This window comes from Podarcis pityusensis, assembly GCF_964106645.2.
Source record: "Podarcis pityusensis genome assembly, chromosome: 8".
NCBI lineage: Eukaryota > Metazoa > Chordata > Lepidosauria > Squamata > Lacertidae > Podarcis > Podarcis pityusensis.
Window position 1 is genome coordinate 19,851,134 of NC_138033.1, and position 15,458 is coordinate 19,866,591.

Here is a 15,458-nt window from a genome sequence, read left to right on the forward strand (position 1 = left end):
ATGTGCTTCCTTCCAAACAAGTCCAGTATAGCAAAAACTAGCAGCATAATAAATTATCGGAATGTCAAAGACTTTACCCAAAGACTGTTGTTTTCTCCAGGCATTGAAAGTGATTTGATCCTTGCATTTAGGTCTGAGCTGAAGAAAATACACAATGTCAAAACACTTTAAAAAAATGTTTATTGACAGTTAAATGGATGGAATGATGGAGCAATAGTGCAAAGAAAGATGTGCAACTGAGGGCATCAATCTTCTCCAGCGCCAACTTTCACAGTTTAGTAATTTCAATAAGTAAAATGTGAAAAAGAATAAATAGTTAGTGTGTCAGTAAAAAGATTTACAATTCTACCCAAGAAATTGCTACAAGTCTATAAACAAGTCAACTTTTCAGCCTTTTTTTTTACATCAGTTATCCTGCAGGAGTGGAATAGACCTAAGAGCTCTACCCAGCAATTCAGAGCAGAGAAAAGGTCTAGGTCAGATCTCTCAGCCAAAGGAGATAAGTAACGTTCCTAGCCTGCAAAGGTGAAAATCTTCTCTTGGAAAGACAGATTTGCCATAGTTGCTCACAAAATGTATAACTATTTTTCTATGCCACCTCCATTTTTTACCCATTACAGGCTCTGTGCTGTATTTTTTACGTGCTGCAAATGTATAATATATGGGCTTAGAGGTACAAGTTGGGAAGACAAGAGTAAAGCAGCCCACCATCAAATACAGCTTCATTAGGCAACAATACATTTGGACACACTGCTAAATGATTCACTGTCACCACAAAAATGGATCAAGGAGAAAACCTCTTACTGAATACTAGGTACAAATATCTCTAGCTCAGAAAAGTAATCACAGAGTACATTCTCAGTTCCAAATGCAAGTGACCAAAACATTTTTCATGGTATACCATTAAAAAAGATGGGAGATGTTTAAAGTTCTCTTGAGAAGTTTAAAACAAAGGCTACTGTGTAGCTTGGACTTTTAATCACAAGACTACCATGCTGCAATGAAGAGCAACTTCTGGAAGTTTCAGAAGTGGTATACAAGGCAGCAGAGGAACTGAAAAAGAGTTGCAGCTCACCGCACACTCTTAAAGCAAATCTCTGGATCACAGCAACAAATTCATTGGAGAGTTGCTTAGTTAGTGAGATTCTGGCGTTCTCAGAAGTTATTCCTATGCAAGTCGCTTATAAAAGCAGTATGTATTTTTAAAAAGTTAAATTTGTAGTGTATGTTGTCAATTAACAGGTTACCGATCACACTCTCCAACACTTTATATTCAGGACAGCAATAGTATAGTAAACAAAAAAACCCCACAAGTTTGATTACATAAAATAATTTTACATTAACTGATAAATACTGTCTTCATGGTTCACTAAATCCAATAACTAGTTATCTTCATGTTAGTTTCTATATATTATAATTACTAGAGGAAAACCAGTTTGTGTTTCATCTCCTCTCAATCAATTCATTCCACAGGGTTTGTCTACTTGTTTTCCCTTTGGGGAGGAAAACAACAACTCTGCAATTCATTCAGTTCCACATAAGGGCTTCATTTTGATGCCTGCCAGATAATGAGTCCCAGGATTAGAACAGCCACAGACAGACCAAGAATCAGGATACAGATCTTCTTACGAGATTTCTTCTGTTAAAAGAAAACAAATAGGGAAAAATCCATTTACACTGGGAAGATGGTAAGAAAACAACATTCAGCTCATTACAATAGGAAGGTGGGATGTGTTTGGACGCAATACTTAACCAAAGAGAAAAGGAACAAGATATCAACAAGAGGAGGACAACAACAGAAATTGTCAAAAGAGTACTTAAACTATCAAGCCTGAATATTTAACATGTATTTAAAAGGAAGCAATAGAAGGTACAAATTTATTGCTAGTGGTGTTGACTGAGAGAAGCAACCAGGTAGATTTGTGCACCAAGTGGGGCTTTCCCACTTCTCCTTTTCATTAAGGCTCCATACTGCATTGAAAGCTCCTTTCCAATTCCCCTGTTTAAAAAACACCAGCAGGTTTGGGCATATGATAAATGCTGTTCAGAAAAACGATGAAAATGCCTGTTCATGCATAGGTTGCTCTGTGCACATTTCTGAATTGCTAGCAATGTAATAATCACGACTGTCAGATAAAAAAATGCTTTATTGATAGGTGTGGGGGATATTGGCTTATTTTGCTTCTGTATTTTTAACATAGGGAAATTTTCTGAAGTGGCTACCAGAGCCTTTTCAGTGTTGGTGCTTCAGTTACGAAATGCTTGCTAGACATCACTCTTTCATAATTCCAGTGCCAAGCAAAGATATCATTTTCTTAAGCCTTTTAAACTCAGTGTCTCATGGCAGGCTTCCCCCCTTGTTCTATTCTACTTGAGATTTACAGTTTAGTTGTTTTTATAGTTATTTCTGCCATTTTAATTACTGAATATTATTGTAAACCACACGCAAAATTTTATTAAAGGGCAATACATAAATACCTGTAATAAATATGTCATTGGCCATGTATCATTTGCACTTTTCATGTAGCTTTAACATTAATATTTTAAGATGGTGCCACACAGTCCGGGAGATAGAAATAGAATGTGTTAGAAATTCAAGAGAAGAAAGGACACAGTCAAGTGGGTAGGATGTTGGTGTACATAAGGTCCCGGGTTCAACAATAGGCAATTCTAGCTTTCCACCACTCTGTTACAGGTCCTCATATATAGACTTCAGTTGTGCTTACTGCCTCTAGATTGTGCAAAGGGCAAATTCACTGGGAAGAATCTCTACATTAAAAGCTATGCATTTTTCCATCAGTTTGAATTTCAAGGTGTCACAAGGAATTGAAAAAGAGAAGTATGTAGATACCATTTTCCTTTTGTTTTAGAAGAACCATGGGTGGTATCCAATATTAGAGCCAGCTCACTGAAATTAATGGGCAAGACTAACTTAGATCCATTAATTTCAAAGGGTCTTCTCTGAACAGAACGTAGCTGGAATCCAATCCGTCGGTTTCAAGAGGCTTTGCTTTCTCTTTTCTGAAGAAACTTAGCAAGACTGATTCCGCTCCCACATCCCTTCCTTTTAAAGTGGTTGTGCAGACATTGTTACCTGATAATAAGCGGCTCTTTGTAACTGGTCATTGGCACTTTCCACGTGGACTTCTGCATTTTCTACATTTGCTTCTATACTATCTATAGGGAAGAAGAGCGCACACAGATGTACAATTCTCTTACAACAGTCTGTATATATAACAACAACAACAACAACAACAGCCTGTATACCGGTGATTGGGAATCTTGTTCTGTCGAGGGCTCCATTCCCGCAGGAGTAACCTATGGAGTGGTGGTGGGTGGGGCCAGAGTTAAACTCTGAATTTTATGAAATACAACTAACTAACTAACTAACTAACTAACTTGGATGGGGTCACTTGCTTCTATTCCTATCACCCTTCCTGCTTGCCTGGTGGGCTGGCAGGGCAGGGAATGCTCACCTTTGCCAGAGGTCAGGCAATGCTGGCAAAGAACTCCTCACCTGACCCTTCCATTTGCTCCATCTGGTTTCATTTTTTTTTGCACCATTTTGATCTTCCTCGCCTTTCTATTCTCCTTCCACCCACATGAAATAAGACCAAGGGACACAGCTTTCCCACCCCTACTATTAAACATTGCTATAATGAGGGTTGCCATACGTCCAGAATTTCCTGGACATACAGCAGTCGGAAGCAGTGTCCGGGTGGAAATTGGGAAAATGTCAGGAAAATCCGGATGTATGGTAACCCCAACAACTTTTGTGTCCAGGTTTTCACTTTTTGAAATAAAGCCTGCTTAGTCAGTATATAAAATTGTTTTATCATAAAAATCACAGGTGCTGTGAGCCCTGATATACTGTGTCTCATAAACCACTGACAAACTACTACTGGCTCATTTTCAAAAGGTATAGCGTGAACAAGTACTTTAGGCCCCACCTTCTGAAGTGGTAAAAAATGCCTCTATTTTGCCCAATTTTTTAAAAAAGAAAAGTTTAAAATGAGAATGCTCCTGTGCAAGTATCTAATGTGTCCACACATTTTCTTACACTTGCAGCATTATCAAATCAACTCAAAAGAAGCCAAATCAGTTTCTGCTACTGGTTCAGCGACAGCTTATATACAATAGTTCAAGTCAAATGATATATTTGGAGCACACTGCCTGGCACAAAGAACACTCAATTTGTTTCAAAGATCTCCAATATGGATTCGCAGCTAGTAACACACCATAGGCTGAACATATAACCATAAGCATCCATAAAAAGTTGCACAATTAGCAATTTGGAGGGAAACTGTCATAGCAAACACAGGTATCATCTTACCAATCATGTCTCCCTGATCATGGATCATCATAGCCAAATCTTTAAATATCTGGTTCACATCCAGGATATCTGCCTGAAAGGAAAAAGGTCATGAAGAGTTATTCTCTCCAAACTGCATGCTTACAGAACCCATTTGAAAAAGTAACACAAATGGACATCCACTCTGCTATGGTTTAGATCTAAATAACAACACCCACATGATGAGGCTTTCCTGCCTACTTTTCTGCTATAGTAGTCTGATCCCCTGAAAAGTGACCCCTGGGAAACTGTCTTAGTATTATTTACAAACCTTTGAGATGACATAGTTAATAGGGTGGTATAAAAATGCCAAAAATTAAAATTACATTTTTATTTTTGGATCCAAGTCCTCACATCCCTTTGAGATGAAACATTTACAACCACATTTTCCAGAATTTATGAAGAGGTCTCTGTCTTCAAAACTTGGATGAGTTTCTATAACTTATCCCCCGTTCAACACCAAAGAAACAGCATTGGCTCCATCTGTCTGGTTCCTATATTCCAAAGTGCTGCTTCTTGCCCATCTGACCTGCTTATACCTCCTTCAAGCAGATCTCCTTCCTTTTCCTAGTAGCTCCTACATTTGTCTCTGGCCTGGGATAGCCACATCCTTCACTCCTCCCTTTCGGCAAATTCAAGAGAGTCACAGCCTATGTTTTCTGAACACTTACCCCAATCTTTGACTGTGTATATGTTAGGGCTGTGTGATAAATTTGTGATAAGTATTTCAACAAGGCATTACTGTATACTGGTGAAAAAAAGGTTGAGACTTGACAGCTTCCCAGGGGGTAGCTCAGCTGAACCGATACTGTACTTTACAGATACTTTGCCCCATCTGTCAGGACTTCAAAGTGCAGTACAGGGTTGTTTGAAAAGCAGTGTGGGACTGCTTGCAAAAGGGCTTTCAAACCCCACTGTACCCAACTGCTCTTTAAACCTGTAGCTTTCAGAGGTTCAAAAAGCAGCATGGAACTCTTCTGTTTTGGTTGTATTCATCCATTCCCAACGGGGTACTGGAGCATACAGTTAATGCAGAATGAAACACCCCCCCCCCCACATATCCGATGAATGGCATGTGGGCATGGCTTCCCCAAAAAATGGCCTCATGAGCCAAATTTTACCCCCTGGCAGGTCAAGATTCCTGTGGGTCAGAGGTTCCCCATTGCTGAGTTACAGTGTATCCCAGTATGCAATTAAAGAAAATACAGATGGGACCAGTGTGGTTCAGAAGAACCTCAAAGTCTTCTCGCTTAGACCTATTTAAATACAACAAAGCAATTTTTAAAACTTTGCATCTGGTTCAAGTCCTAATCCACTCACCTCCAATTGCCTAATGGCAGTTTCTCTCTCCTTAATTAGTTCAAGATCTTGTTCTGTTATTGCTACGTCTTCCTCTTGAGACTGCATCTGATTCCACTCTTCATTGCTGCAGGGAGAATGCTACATTACAGTCTGCTATTCCAACTATTACTGAATACTCACTTGGATTTTCACCTAAATGCCTGATTTGTATTAAAGGAGGGAGAGTGCTCTCCAAATAATCACTTACCTATTTCACAATTTATTGCAAAAATATTTGTCTGTTTTATCCTGTTTCTCCAATGAAATTCCTATGCTCAGATCATAAGTCTACTACTCCAGAAAAATCTGAAGCTGTTTTTATAGGTATTGATGTATTTTTGCCACCTAGGTTTCAAAAGCTTGCAGACATCATCCTAAAGTGAATTAAAACACATAAACTGGCGACCATATGCATGCTAATAGTTCATTGGGACTGAAAGTACCAAGAAAATAATCTGAAATGTCCTATCACATAGAGAGTCAGAGTTTTCTTGCAACTCTGCCCCCTACAGTCAAATGTAAAAATTATGTTGGTAAAAATCAGGATCTGTATTTATACTTAAGTGCAACAGGTCTGACTGAGATGTTACAGCTCAGCTAAAGTTTGACAATCAGAGCTGTGTCCAAGACTGGCACGCTCCCTCCTAACCCTCCCAAATTACCTCTCTCTCTTCCTGGTTTGCGTTAACAATTACTTGCTGAAACCAGATGCCGCAAACAAGTGCCCACAAACCAGTTTGCTTCTAAGCCAGAATTGAAGCCATGGTTCAAACTCAATTTCCAAAGTCTGGATAAAGACCATGGTTCAGGTCTTGGCCATCATTGATGCAAACTGGGAAGTAAGTGAGAGAATCAGAGAGATATCAAGGGAGCACATCAGCCTGACATCTGAAATGGGCCATTTTTGTTCTGATTCAAGAGTAAGAAGCTTATGTACTATTGGAACACATTGTTAATTCACCAATGCCTGTCCCCCACCCCCTGTTCCCCACCCATTTTCCCCCAAGTCAAGAGATATGATTAAGAGATATGATTGCATTTGAAGAGATTAAAATTATTTATAACTTTAAAGAAGGAAACATTACCTGTCAAATGAGACCAGCTGTTCTTCCCTGGACCTGTCATCTCCCTGAAAAAAACAATTTAGTTCTCATCAGTCAACAAGGTAAGGTTTGTACTAAGTAGGCTGGAGGATGTGACGAAACACTGAAGCATTATAATGCCTGATCACTATCAGTATTGTCTTCATGTCCTGCTGATTTCAATGGGCAGGACAAAGAATGATAGATTAAAAGGCTTTGTGATAGTCAAGAGAAGATAACTTATTTTTAGCTAAAAGATTTTAAGGTTGCCTTTCAAACTAAGCTTTCAAGGTGGCTAATAACCAGTACAGGAAGTTGGGCGTTTTTTGTTTCTAAAAAACACCAATAACTTGAACAGAGCAAAACTAAATAGGAAGGGATAGTGATCTCATCAGTCAAGCCCTCTGTTGCACGGCATGATCACTCACTATAATTAATCCTCTTAATCCTGTGTGTGCCACAAGTGTGTGCAAGGGAAACATATGCAATCCAGGATCACTACTCACATGACTAGGAGTATTGCTTCCTGTCCTTAAATATGGGAATTAGTCAGACTCCTATCTACTCACCCAACTTGCCCAATGCTGACCTCAATGCTGAAGGAGGGAGAAACTCCCCAATGCAGGGGAGAAACCATTTTAATGCAGTGTTTTGGAAGAGTTTTAGTGGGAGCAGGAACCTTATTCAACATTAAAAAAATACAGATAGGAGAATTCACCTAATTACTGTGGTTCAAGGGGTGGCTTTGACTCATAGTCCCAGGAAGTAACTGTCCCTCAGCAAAGCACTTACCCTGGTAGGCTTCCCAGATCAATACAACGCATCAGAAGTCTGTTCTTGGTAGGATGACCTACCAAGGTATGATGCCCTTGGCTGATTAAACAATCTCTGACCTTTAAAATTTGTTTGTGGCAGGGGGTGTTGTTGTTGTTGTTGTTGTTGTTGTATGTATTGCCTCCAAGTGGGAATCATGGTGTATTCTGAACACACTTCAACTATATTTTGGTACTGTGTTTGCTGAAAGAGTAATCTCAACCTCACAGAATAGGCAGAGTATAGGATCTGTTATGAACCCTAGCTAAAACCAGGGTCAAGAACTGTCATGTTTACAGGATACAATGCAAAGCATTTAAATGCTTAAAAAGAAACATTTGAACGGAGCCTGTAACAGCCTTTTTCTTTAGGAGAGGCTTGGCTGACAAACTTACAGAAAGACGAGAACCAGCTCTTGCCCGGGCAACAGTCTCCTTTTCTTTTTCAGACACTCTTCTTTGCACTGCTTGAAAGTTATTTAAGGCTGCGGAAAAGTCATTCATTAAACGTTCCTTCTGAAGTTTCTGCTGGCGCTAGAAAACACAAATTATGTCCATGGCTTATTGTGTAGAACAGCAAAAAGGAGCATCCAATAACAAGGAGATGTATATGCCTTATTTCTACCTTTTATGGATTCTGTTTGTAACAGTATTCCAACAGGATTTCCAAGGGTTATTTCCAAGGTGGAAATAACACCTTGTTCCACAGATCAAAGTACAGCTTCACAAACTGTGAGGGAGGAGACACACAAACCACAGCATTTCCAGTACATGTTTCTGGGTCTATACTGTAGTTTATAGGCATCTGACAACAGAAATGCAACTGAGCAAAGTGGACTAAGGCTGCAATCCTAACCTCTGGCTATGCTTGATCAGCCCGATTGCTCATACCAGTTCAATAGCTCTGGTCTAACATTTGGGCAGATGGGTGCACTGAGGTGCTCCTCCCCAGTAGAACTCCCTTGCTGATGTTGGAGCTTCTCCCCTAGACAAAGCTGGTGAAGCCCAGCAGGGCTGGGCGGAAGGAGACCTCTGCTCCATCCAAACCCCCTCCAGCACAGCACGTCAAGGGCTTGGATTCCTTTGCCCAGCCTCCATTCCATCTTCTTTTGAAGTTAGTGGGATACATATTTATTTAACTTTTTTTGCAGCTCCATAGACAACTTGTCTTTTGTTTGCTGGTGCAGCAGTGAGCAAAAAGGCAAACTACTTAAGAATGTTCTACAGAAGCTGTAGGCAGGAATGGGGCAGGGAAGTGAAAGAGGAGTTTCAGCTGACTATCATCGCAGTGCTACTTGGGCAATAATCTCTCTTATTGTTTATTGGCATTACACACTGAAATAAAAGCCCCTCACTTTCAGCTGTGCTACCATTTGATATGACATGGGGAAGTTCATCAATAGGTCATAGTTAAGCAGAAGTGATCCCCCCCCCCATTTAACCTCTTTCTCCCTTCCTCCGTGGTTTGCAAAGCAAAATAATACAGAAGTGGATAAAGCCTTGTTACACACAAGCAGAGGTACACAGGCAATACACAGGCAGTCTTAAAAGCTGGCCTCTTAACTTTAGTATTAGTATTAGCCCATGTGCTGAATCTTCCTATTATCATTTCAAACACTTCTCTGCACTGTGTCTTGCCCAAAGCTAGTCACCTCATCTGCTTGTCAGGTGTTGAGGAGAGCAGCAGATCTTGCTTGTTATTAGACACCCACAGCATCTCATATCTGCTGTAGGCAAATACCAGTCTACATTTATGGCTCGATATATGAACATTAGCAGCCTGGGAAGGGAAAAGAACTGGCCTAGATAACATTCAGCTTTAGACTAGCATTTAGAGTCCTAAAACTGAGTGTTTACATCCATTTCATGCACTAGCAGATACTGAAAGATTCCCTTGCCTTCAACCATCTGTTGTTTCCTCACTCACTACAGCAGATGGAAATGAGGGATTAACCCTCTTCCACAGAATACTAATTACATTCCAATGGAAAAACCACCATGTGCCAGTAAATTGCAGATATAAAGAGTTCAGCCTTTAAATTAGGGATGGGAAACCTGTGGGCTCCCCATGTTGGTGCATTACAATCTCCATCATTCCTGACTGTTGCCTATGCTGGTGGCTGTGGTCCACAGGTTAACCATCCCTGCTCTAAATGGACCTCACTCACCTTTTCACAGTATCCTACACATCCCATCAAAACAATGATGTTGGTATTCCATTAAAAACATCACTAATATCGCCATTTTCAAGAAATAAGCTTTCCTTCCAACCTATCGCAGCACAGAAGACTCAGATACCTGTTCCGATGCAGATAAGGGGAGTGGCAGGGAGCCCAGCTCCTTCAGGTATTCATTGGTCTCTTTGGCAAGCCGGTTTGCTGTGTTCTGCAACTGCTGTCTATGAAAAAAGAATACATTTTTCAGCTTTGATTTCTAGACTCTTCAAAATGGAAGCTTGAGCACATAAACAGGAACTATGCTACCCACAAATCTAATTTTTCATTCACTCGGTTATGCAGCAATTTAGGACAGCCACATGATTCTTGTTGAGTGCCTCCCAATACTAAATTTCATTTCCCCCAGAAGTGAATAGACATTCCTTCCGTATAAGCATTTCTAGTCTCTTTGGAATTAACAAGTTGTCCAGCAGTTTGTTACTGTGTCCACTGGCCTACAGATGCAGCCGCATGAGATGGGGAAGTCTTGATGTAGAATGGGCAGTTTTTTAGACTGCAGGTGGAGAATCACATTCATGAATGTTCTGCTACATTAGCCATGCTGGCAGAAGCTGATGGGACTAAAAGTCCAACAGAATCTGTAGATTCCCCATCCCTGCCCTATATGAACTTACCCAAAGTAGTGTACTAGCACAACAGGCAGCAGTCTGGGCTAAAACCCCTCTCCTTAAAATACTATAGCTATTTTATTTTGTGGGATACACAAACAGGAGAGTATTAAAAAATGCTATGCCTCCCCTTGCAGACTGAAGTGGCATCATCTCTTCAACCAACCACATTCTACTGCCCATGCAGGATATTCAAAATTTATCCAAGTATTTGGGTTTGCCATTGTAATGTGCACTTTAAGAACTGCTCAGGTCATACGTACAGGTTTTCCTGCAGTTTGCTGGAGTCCTGCTTAGTTCCCAGCTGACTCATCAAGTTCTTTATCTGAGAAGCTGTGGAAGCAAAGTTGATTGTGCGTTATCATTGTGCATAAAAGTTCTCCTCTAAGGACGTATTGCCAGGGGAAAAAAACATTGCTCAAATCATAGCCTGATCCTAACTATAATTACTTGAGGATAGGTTGCATCCATTTCAGTGGTGTGTTTAGCCTAAAGCTTCAAAAGGAATTTAAAGGGGATTTCACTATTTTCAGAAGGAGACGTTCTTTGGGGCAACACAAAGTTGTCTTTCAATGAATTAATTAAAAAAATATTGTTATGACTGTAGAGAGTACTGGAAGAAAACTTCAATCGATTAAAAAACTGCTTCTGAAATCACTACATCTGTCAGCAATAAGTGACAAAGTACAAAGCAGCAATAAAACAAGTAAGTGACAGTGCAAAGGTTAAATCTAAAATAAAAAGGGAGGGAGGTTGGGGAGAAGACGACAGACTTGGGAACCCTATTGTAGCCTTCACTGACCTAGTGCTCTCTAGATACCTTGGGGTACAACTCATATCAGCCCCAACCAGCACAGCCAACAACCATGTTCAGCCAACATGGCCAATCGGGGTTGTAGACTCAAATAACTAGAGAGCATCAGATTAATAAATCATACCCCCCACTGAATTCAATGGGACTGACTTCTTGTAAATTTCCATAGGAATGGGCAGGAAGTCTTTCTTTGGAACTTAATATTAATATATATTTCAGTGACTTCCTTCCTTTTTTCTTGTACAAATAGCAACTTTTTGAAAGATGAATTGAGATGAGGTAGAGACAGGTTCAAAGACAGAGACAGGAAGAGAACTATTCTGCATTCACATTTCAAAACTGTTCAGTCCCAGGTTGATGCTTATTTTGGCCTTATGTCAGTAAACCACAGAACAGATAATTAAATCAGACATAATAAACACCTTCTGAGAGTTATAAGCAAATACAGTATATATAGTCCTAACACTCATGGCTTGCTTGTGCTAGGTTGCGAACATGATGAAATCAAGCTAGTCTGTAACAATGCTTAAATAAAGCCCGAAAATATAAAAAATCTTGCAATTGTGAATTACTTGTGCAGAATCACAGAACAGTTCTCTTGAATATTAGTCTGGCAGAGCATGCACATTTGACTGTTTCAGCATAACACTAAATCCTGGTTTAGTGTTAGGTGGACAAATCTCTATGAACCCAAGAAAGTGTCATACTCGCATGCTGCTGCTCCCCATCTTGTGGCTACATGGGATGGGAAGCATGCAAGCCAAACACTTTGTGCTCACAGAGGTTCATCAAACCACAGTTTAGCATTATGTGCAAACTGGGCCACAGCTTCCTAATTAGCTTCAGAGTGTGGCTACAGTTCAGCTACAAGTCTGCTCAGAAAATGTGGATTATCTAGGCCAATTTCAGTCCAGCTTCAAGTCCAGGTATAACACCTAAAGTGCACTAGACACCTAGGTGGCAGAAGGGCAGGAGGACGACAACCCCGCTGGTTCTCTTACTCTCAGCAGCTTTTGATACCATCAACTACAGTAAACTCCTTGAGTGATTCGGTGAGTGGGAAGTAGACGACACCATGGTATGGTGGGTCTGCTCCTAGTACTAGGACTGTTTCCTGGGAACAGCATCAGGCAATTGTTGCTCAATGCCGTTGAAGTTGACCTGTGGTTTCCTACAGGGTTCAGTTTTGTCCCCCTTGCTGTTTGACCCCAAATGGAGCCACCCAGTGTTCAAACTCCCATTGTTCTAGGCACATTTTGCACCAGGGAATTTCAGTAGCGTGAGTAGTTTCTTAGCTCTGGGTGCAATACTGCGCCTAAGATTTCAGATTAAAAATGCAGAGTGGAAGGAAAGGAGGACCTTTTTCTGCCTCACACTGAACACCTTAACCTGATCTTATATTGTTTTATTGTGATATATTGCTTGGTTTTTGTGTGCCTTGGTAATAGCTGCTTTAGGCATTTTTTGATAGAAAGGTGAGAAACATATGTAACAAATAATTTATTTACTAAAATATTTATACACCATTATTTATATTAAAAAAATCAGAGTGGTTTACAATATTAAAAAATAAAACATGGGATGCATCTGGGGAAAGGGCAATTGTCTTTTTTCTAGCATACTTCTCATGCTCCCAGTCATGAACTACAGAGGCAAAATGTAACCTCTGGAGGTTGTTTTATATCTATACCTACCAATATCAAAGGAGACACAAATGTTACTAAAGGTAGCTAATAATTGAAACTAACTGCTTATGCAAATTGTCTACTCCCCCCAGCCCTTATTTAGCTCCACAGCATCTGAGATCAGGACTAGTGGAAAGGCTGCAGTGCAGTAGAGTAGGAGCTGCAAGATTATTTTTTCCCAGCCACAAAAGTAGTACAGTGGACGCTCGGGTTGCGAATGTGATCCGTGCGAGATTCGTTCGCAACCTGCAGCGTTCGCAACCTGCGTCTGTGCACGCACGGGTTGCGATTCGGGGCTTCTCCGCATGCGCAAAGCATGATTTAGCGCTTCTGTGCATGCACGACTGCCGAAACCCAGAAGTAATCCGTTCCGGTACTTCCAGGTTTCGGCAGTCCGCAACCCGAAAAAACGCAACCTGAAGTGGCTGTAACCCGAGGTATGACTGTAGCTGTGTTCCTCTGTACATTTCCACTTCAGATATTAATTTATACATAAAAATTGGAAAGTCTTTCAAAGCTCAAGAAGTCTGTCCTTTCTTCCTTCTGTAGCATTTGCAAATGGGAGCAGGAGAAAGGGATCAGACAGGTAACTATGTATATTTTCTAGGCACTGTTGTCAGACTTAAGACTGGGTGAGCTCTAGGCATAAATAAAAGTCAAAGAAACGACATGGCAAATAGGTCTCTTAAGGCCCATCCCGATTTGCCCATAAAACCCTTGTTTTACATAAGGGCTTTGTCCTCTTGCAATCTATACTTGAGCAGTTTATATTCTGATATGATTTTAACCCAGAGTTTTGGCATCAGTTCTCCCTGTTTTCCACTATATGCTGTTTCAAGGAACCCCACCTTTGAAGAAGTTGCTTCACATTAAAAAAAAAAAAAAAGAGAGAACCAAAGATGCCCCAAGCTGACAGGGGCACTTTTAAAAGGAAGCATATGTCCTTTTTGGATTTTTGAAGGACCGGGAAACTGTCCAGATTTAGGAAGGAGAAAGTTTGGGACAGCAGCTCTCTCTGGTGATGATTGTATTGATGAGGGGGAATTAAAGGGTACATGTTCCATATTAAGATGAGGTTGGATGGGCCCTTACTAACTAGACTCAAGACAATTTCAGAGACTGTTCTTGCCTTCCTCAAAAGCACTTTTGTGTAGCTGGAAACAATATATAGAGACTGTTACGCAGTGATCACATGCAAGTGTATTTTGCTACATGTACACATAGGGAAACCAGAAGAGATGTCAATGGTTTGGCAGAATTAAGACACACAATGAAATACATAACCACAGGGCCATTATATTCTATATGCAGGTCACACCTCTTGACTACAATAAAGTGATTGCCTTTTAGTCAACAAAGAACACGTGAAGTGGCCTCAGTGATATTTATAATTGTTAGGAAGCTATTAGGTGAAGCATGGGCAAGGTAGCAATGAGCAGAGATTGACTCATCCCTTTGCAATAATTCTCCCACTCATTCTGAATATGAATAATGAGACTGCCTGTGGCTTTAACTTCTTCTTTTGTTATAAATACAGATCTTGCTTCCTCTTGTTTATGTTGGTCTATTTTACTGTATTTTTTGAAAGCAATACTTTATGATGCAGACCAAACCAAATAAATAAATAAAATAATCCTTATGACAGAAACACGGAGGAAAGGCAGGATGTGGGGTGTAGATAAGGGGGGGGGGGACGGACCTATTGGGGAAAAAGTGGGCCTTAAAAAAAAGAGAGAGAGCCATGGGGGCGAGGGATTATAATGGCTTTCTATCGGTTTTAAATATTGTCTTTAATAGACCATCGGGGTAGAGAGCGGGCAGTCCCTGCGGATTAAAGTTTGCTAAATAGGGGCCCTTGGAACTGCCTGCCACTGCAGCTAAAGGAATCAAGTGTACAGAAGGTCGAGAAATTGCCTTAGGGAGCTGTGAGCCGCCTTGAACGTATTGTAAACGGAAAGGCGGGATCTTAAAAGAAAAAAAAAAGACGAATCTGAGGAGGATAAGGCGGCGTTGGGAGGTGGAACACATGACAGGGGGGCGGTAACAGAGATTGTTTAGGCGGTCGGGGGACAGAATTCAGGAGGCCTGAGGGGGCAAGACTTAAGACACAGCGGGTCGTGTGGGGAAGGGGAGGAAGCGGTTTTCACTCACTGCATTGTGCCAGGCGCTGTACATTGGTGCTGCAGGTCTGGATAATGGCGCTGAAGTCCCGGGGCGGAAGCCCCCCGGGCCGGTACGTCTCTAACGGGCCGTACGACATGGCCGAGCCTGAAACCCGGACAGAAAACGAAAGAAGGGAAAACACACAATAAACAACACAGGATCTGTGTCAGGGTCAGCCGAATCTGACTAGCGCCGCTTCCGCCGCCTTCACGAAGACGCACGCGCAAAGGACAAGGCCCTGCCTTCTTTTCCCCTGCTCCGCGCAGGCGCGGGAAAGAAATGCGCGCACCCGCCCCGCAAGTGACAGCATGCGACGCGACCTGCCCTCGGCTTCCCCTTTCCTAGGCGGGTGCTGCGCGTGCGTC

General features: G+C 41.2%; 1 protein-coding gene across 1 annotated transcript; it reads right to left on the reverse strand.

The window, feature by feature from the left end:
* Positions 1 to 163: 163 nt before the first annotated feature.
* STX12 (syntaxin 12) lies at positions 164 to 15,345 on the reverse strand. Its single transcript, XM_081016619.1, has 9 exons — positions 15,082 to 15,345; positions 10,695 to 10,764; positions 9,885 to 9,984; positions 7,983 to 8,120; positions 6,778 to 6,821; positions 5,672 to 5,777; positions 4,334 to 4,406; positions 3,095 to 3,177; positions 164 to 1,639 (listed from the first exon to the last, which is right to left on the reverse strand). The coding sequence occupies exons 1-9, from the start codon at positions 15,188 to 15,190 to the stop codon at positions 1,547 to 1,549; spliced, it is 816 nt and encodes a 271-aa protein (XP_080872745.1). The 5' UTR covers positions 15,191 to 15,345; the 3' UTR covers positions 164 to 1,546.
* Between the last annotated feature and the right edge of the window lie 113 nt (positions 15,346 to 15,458).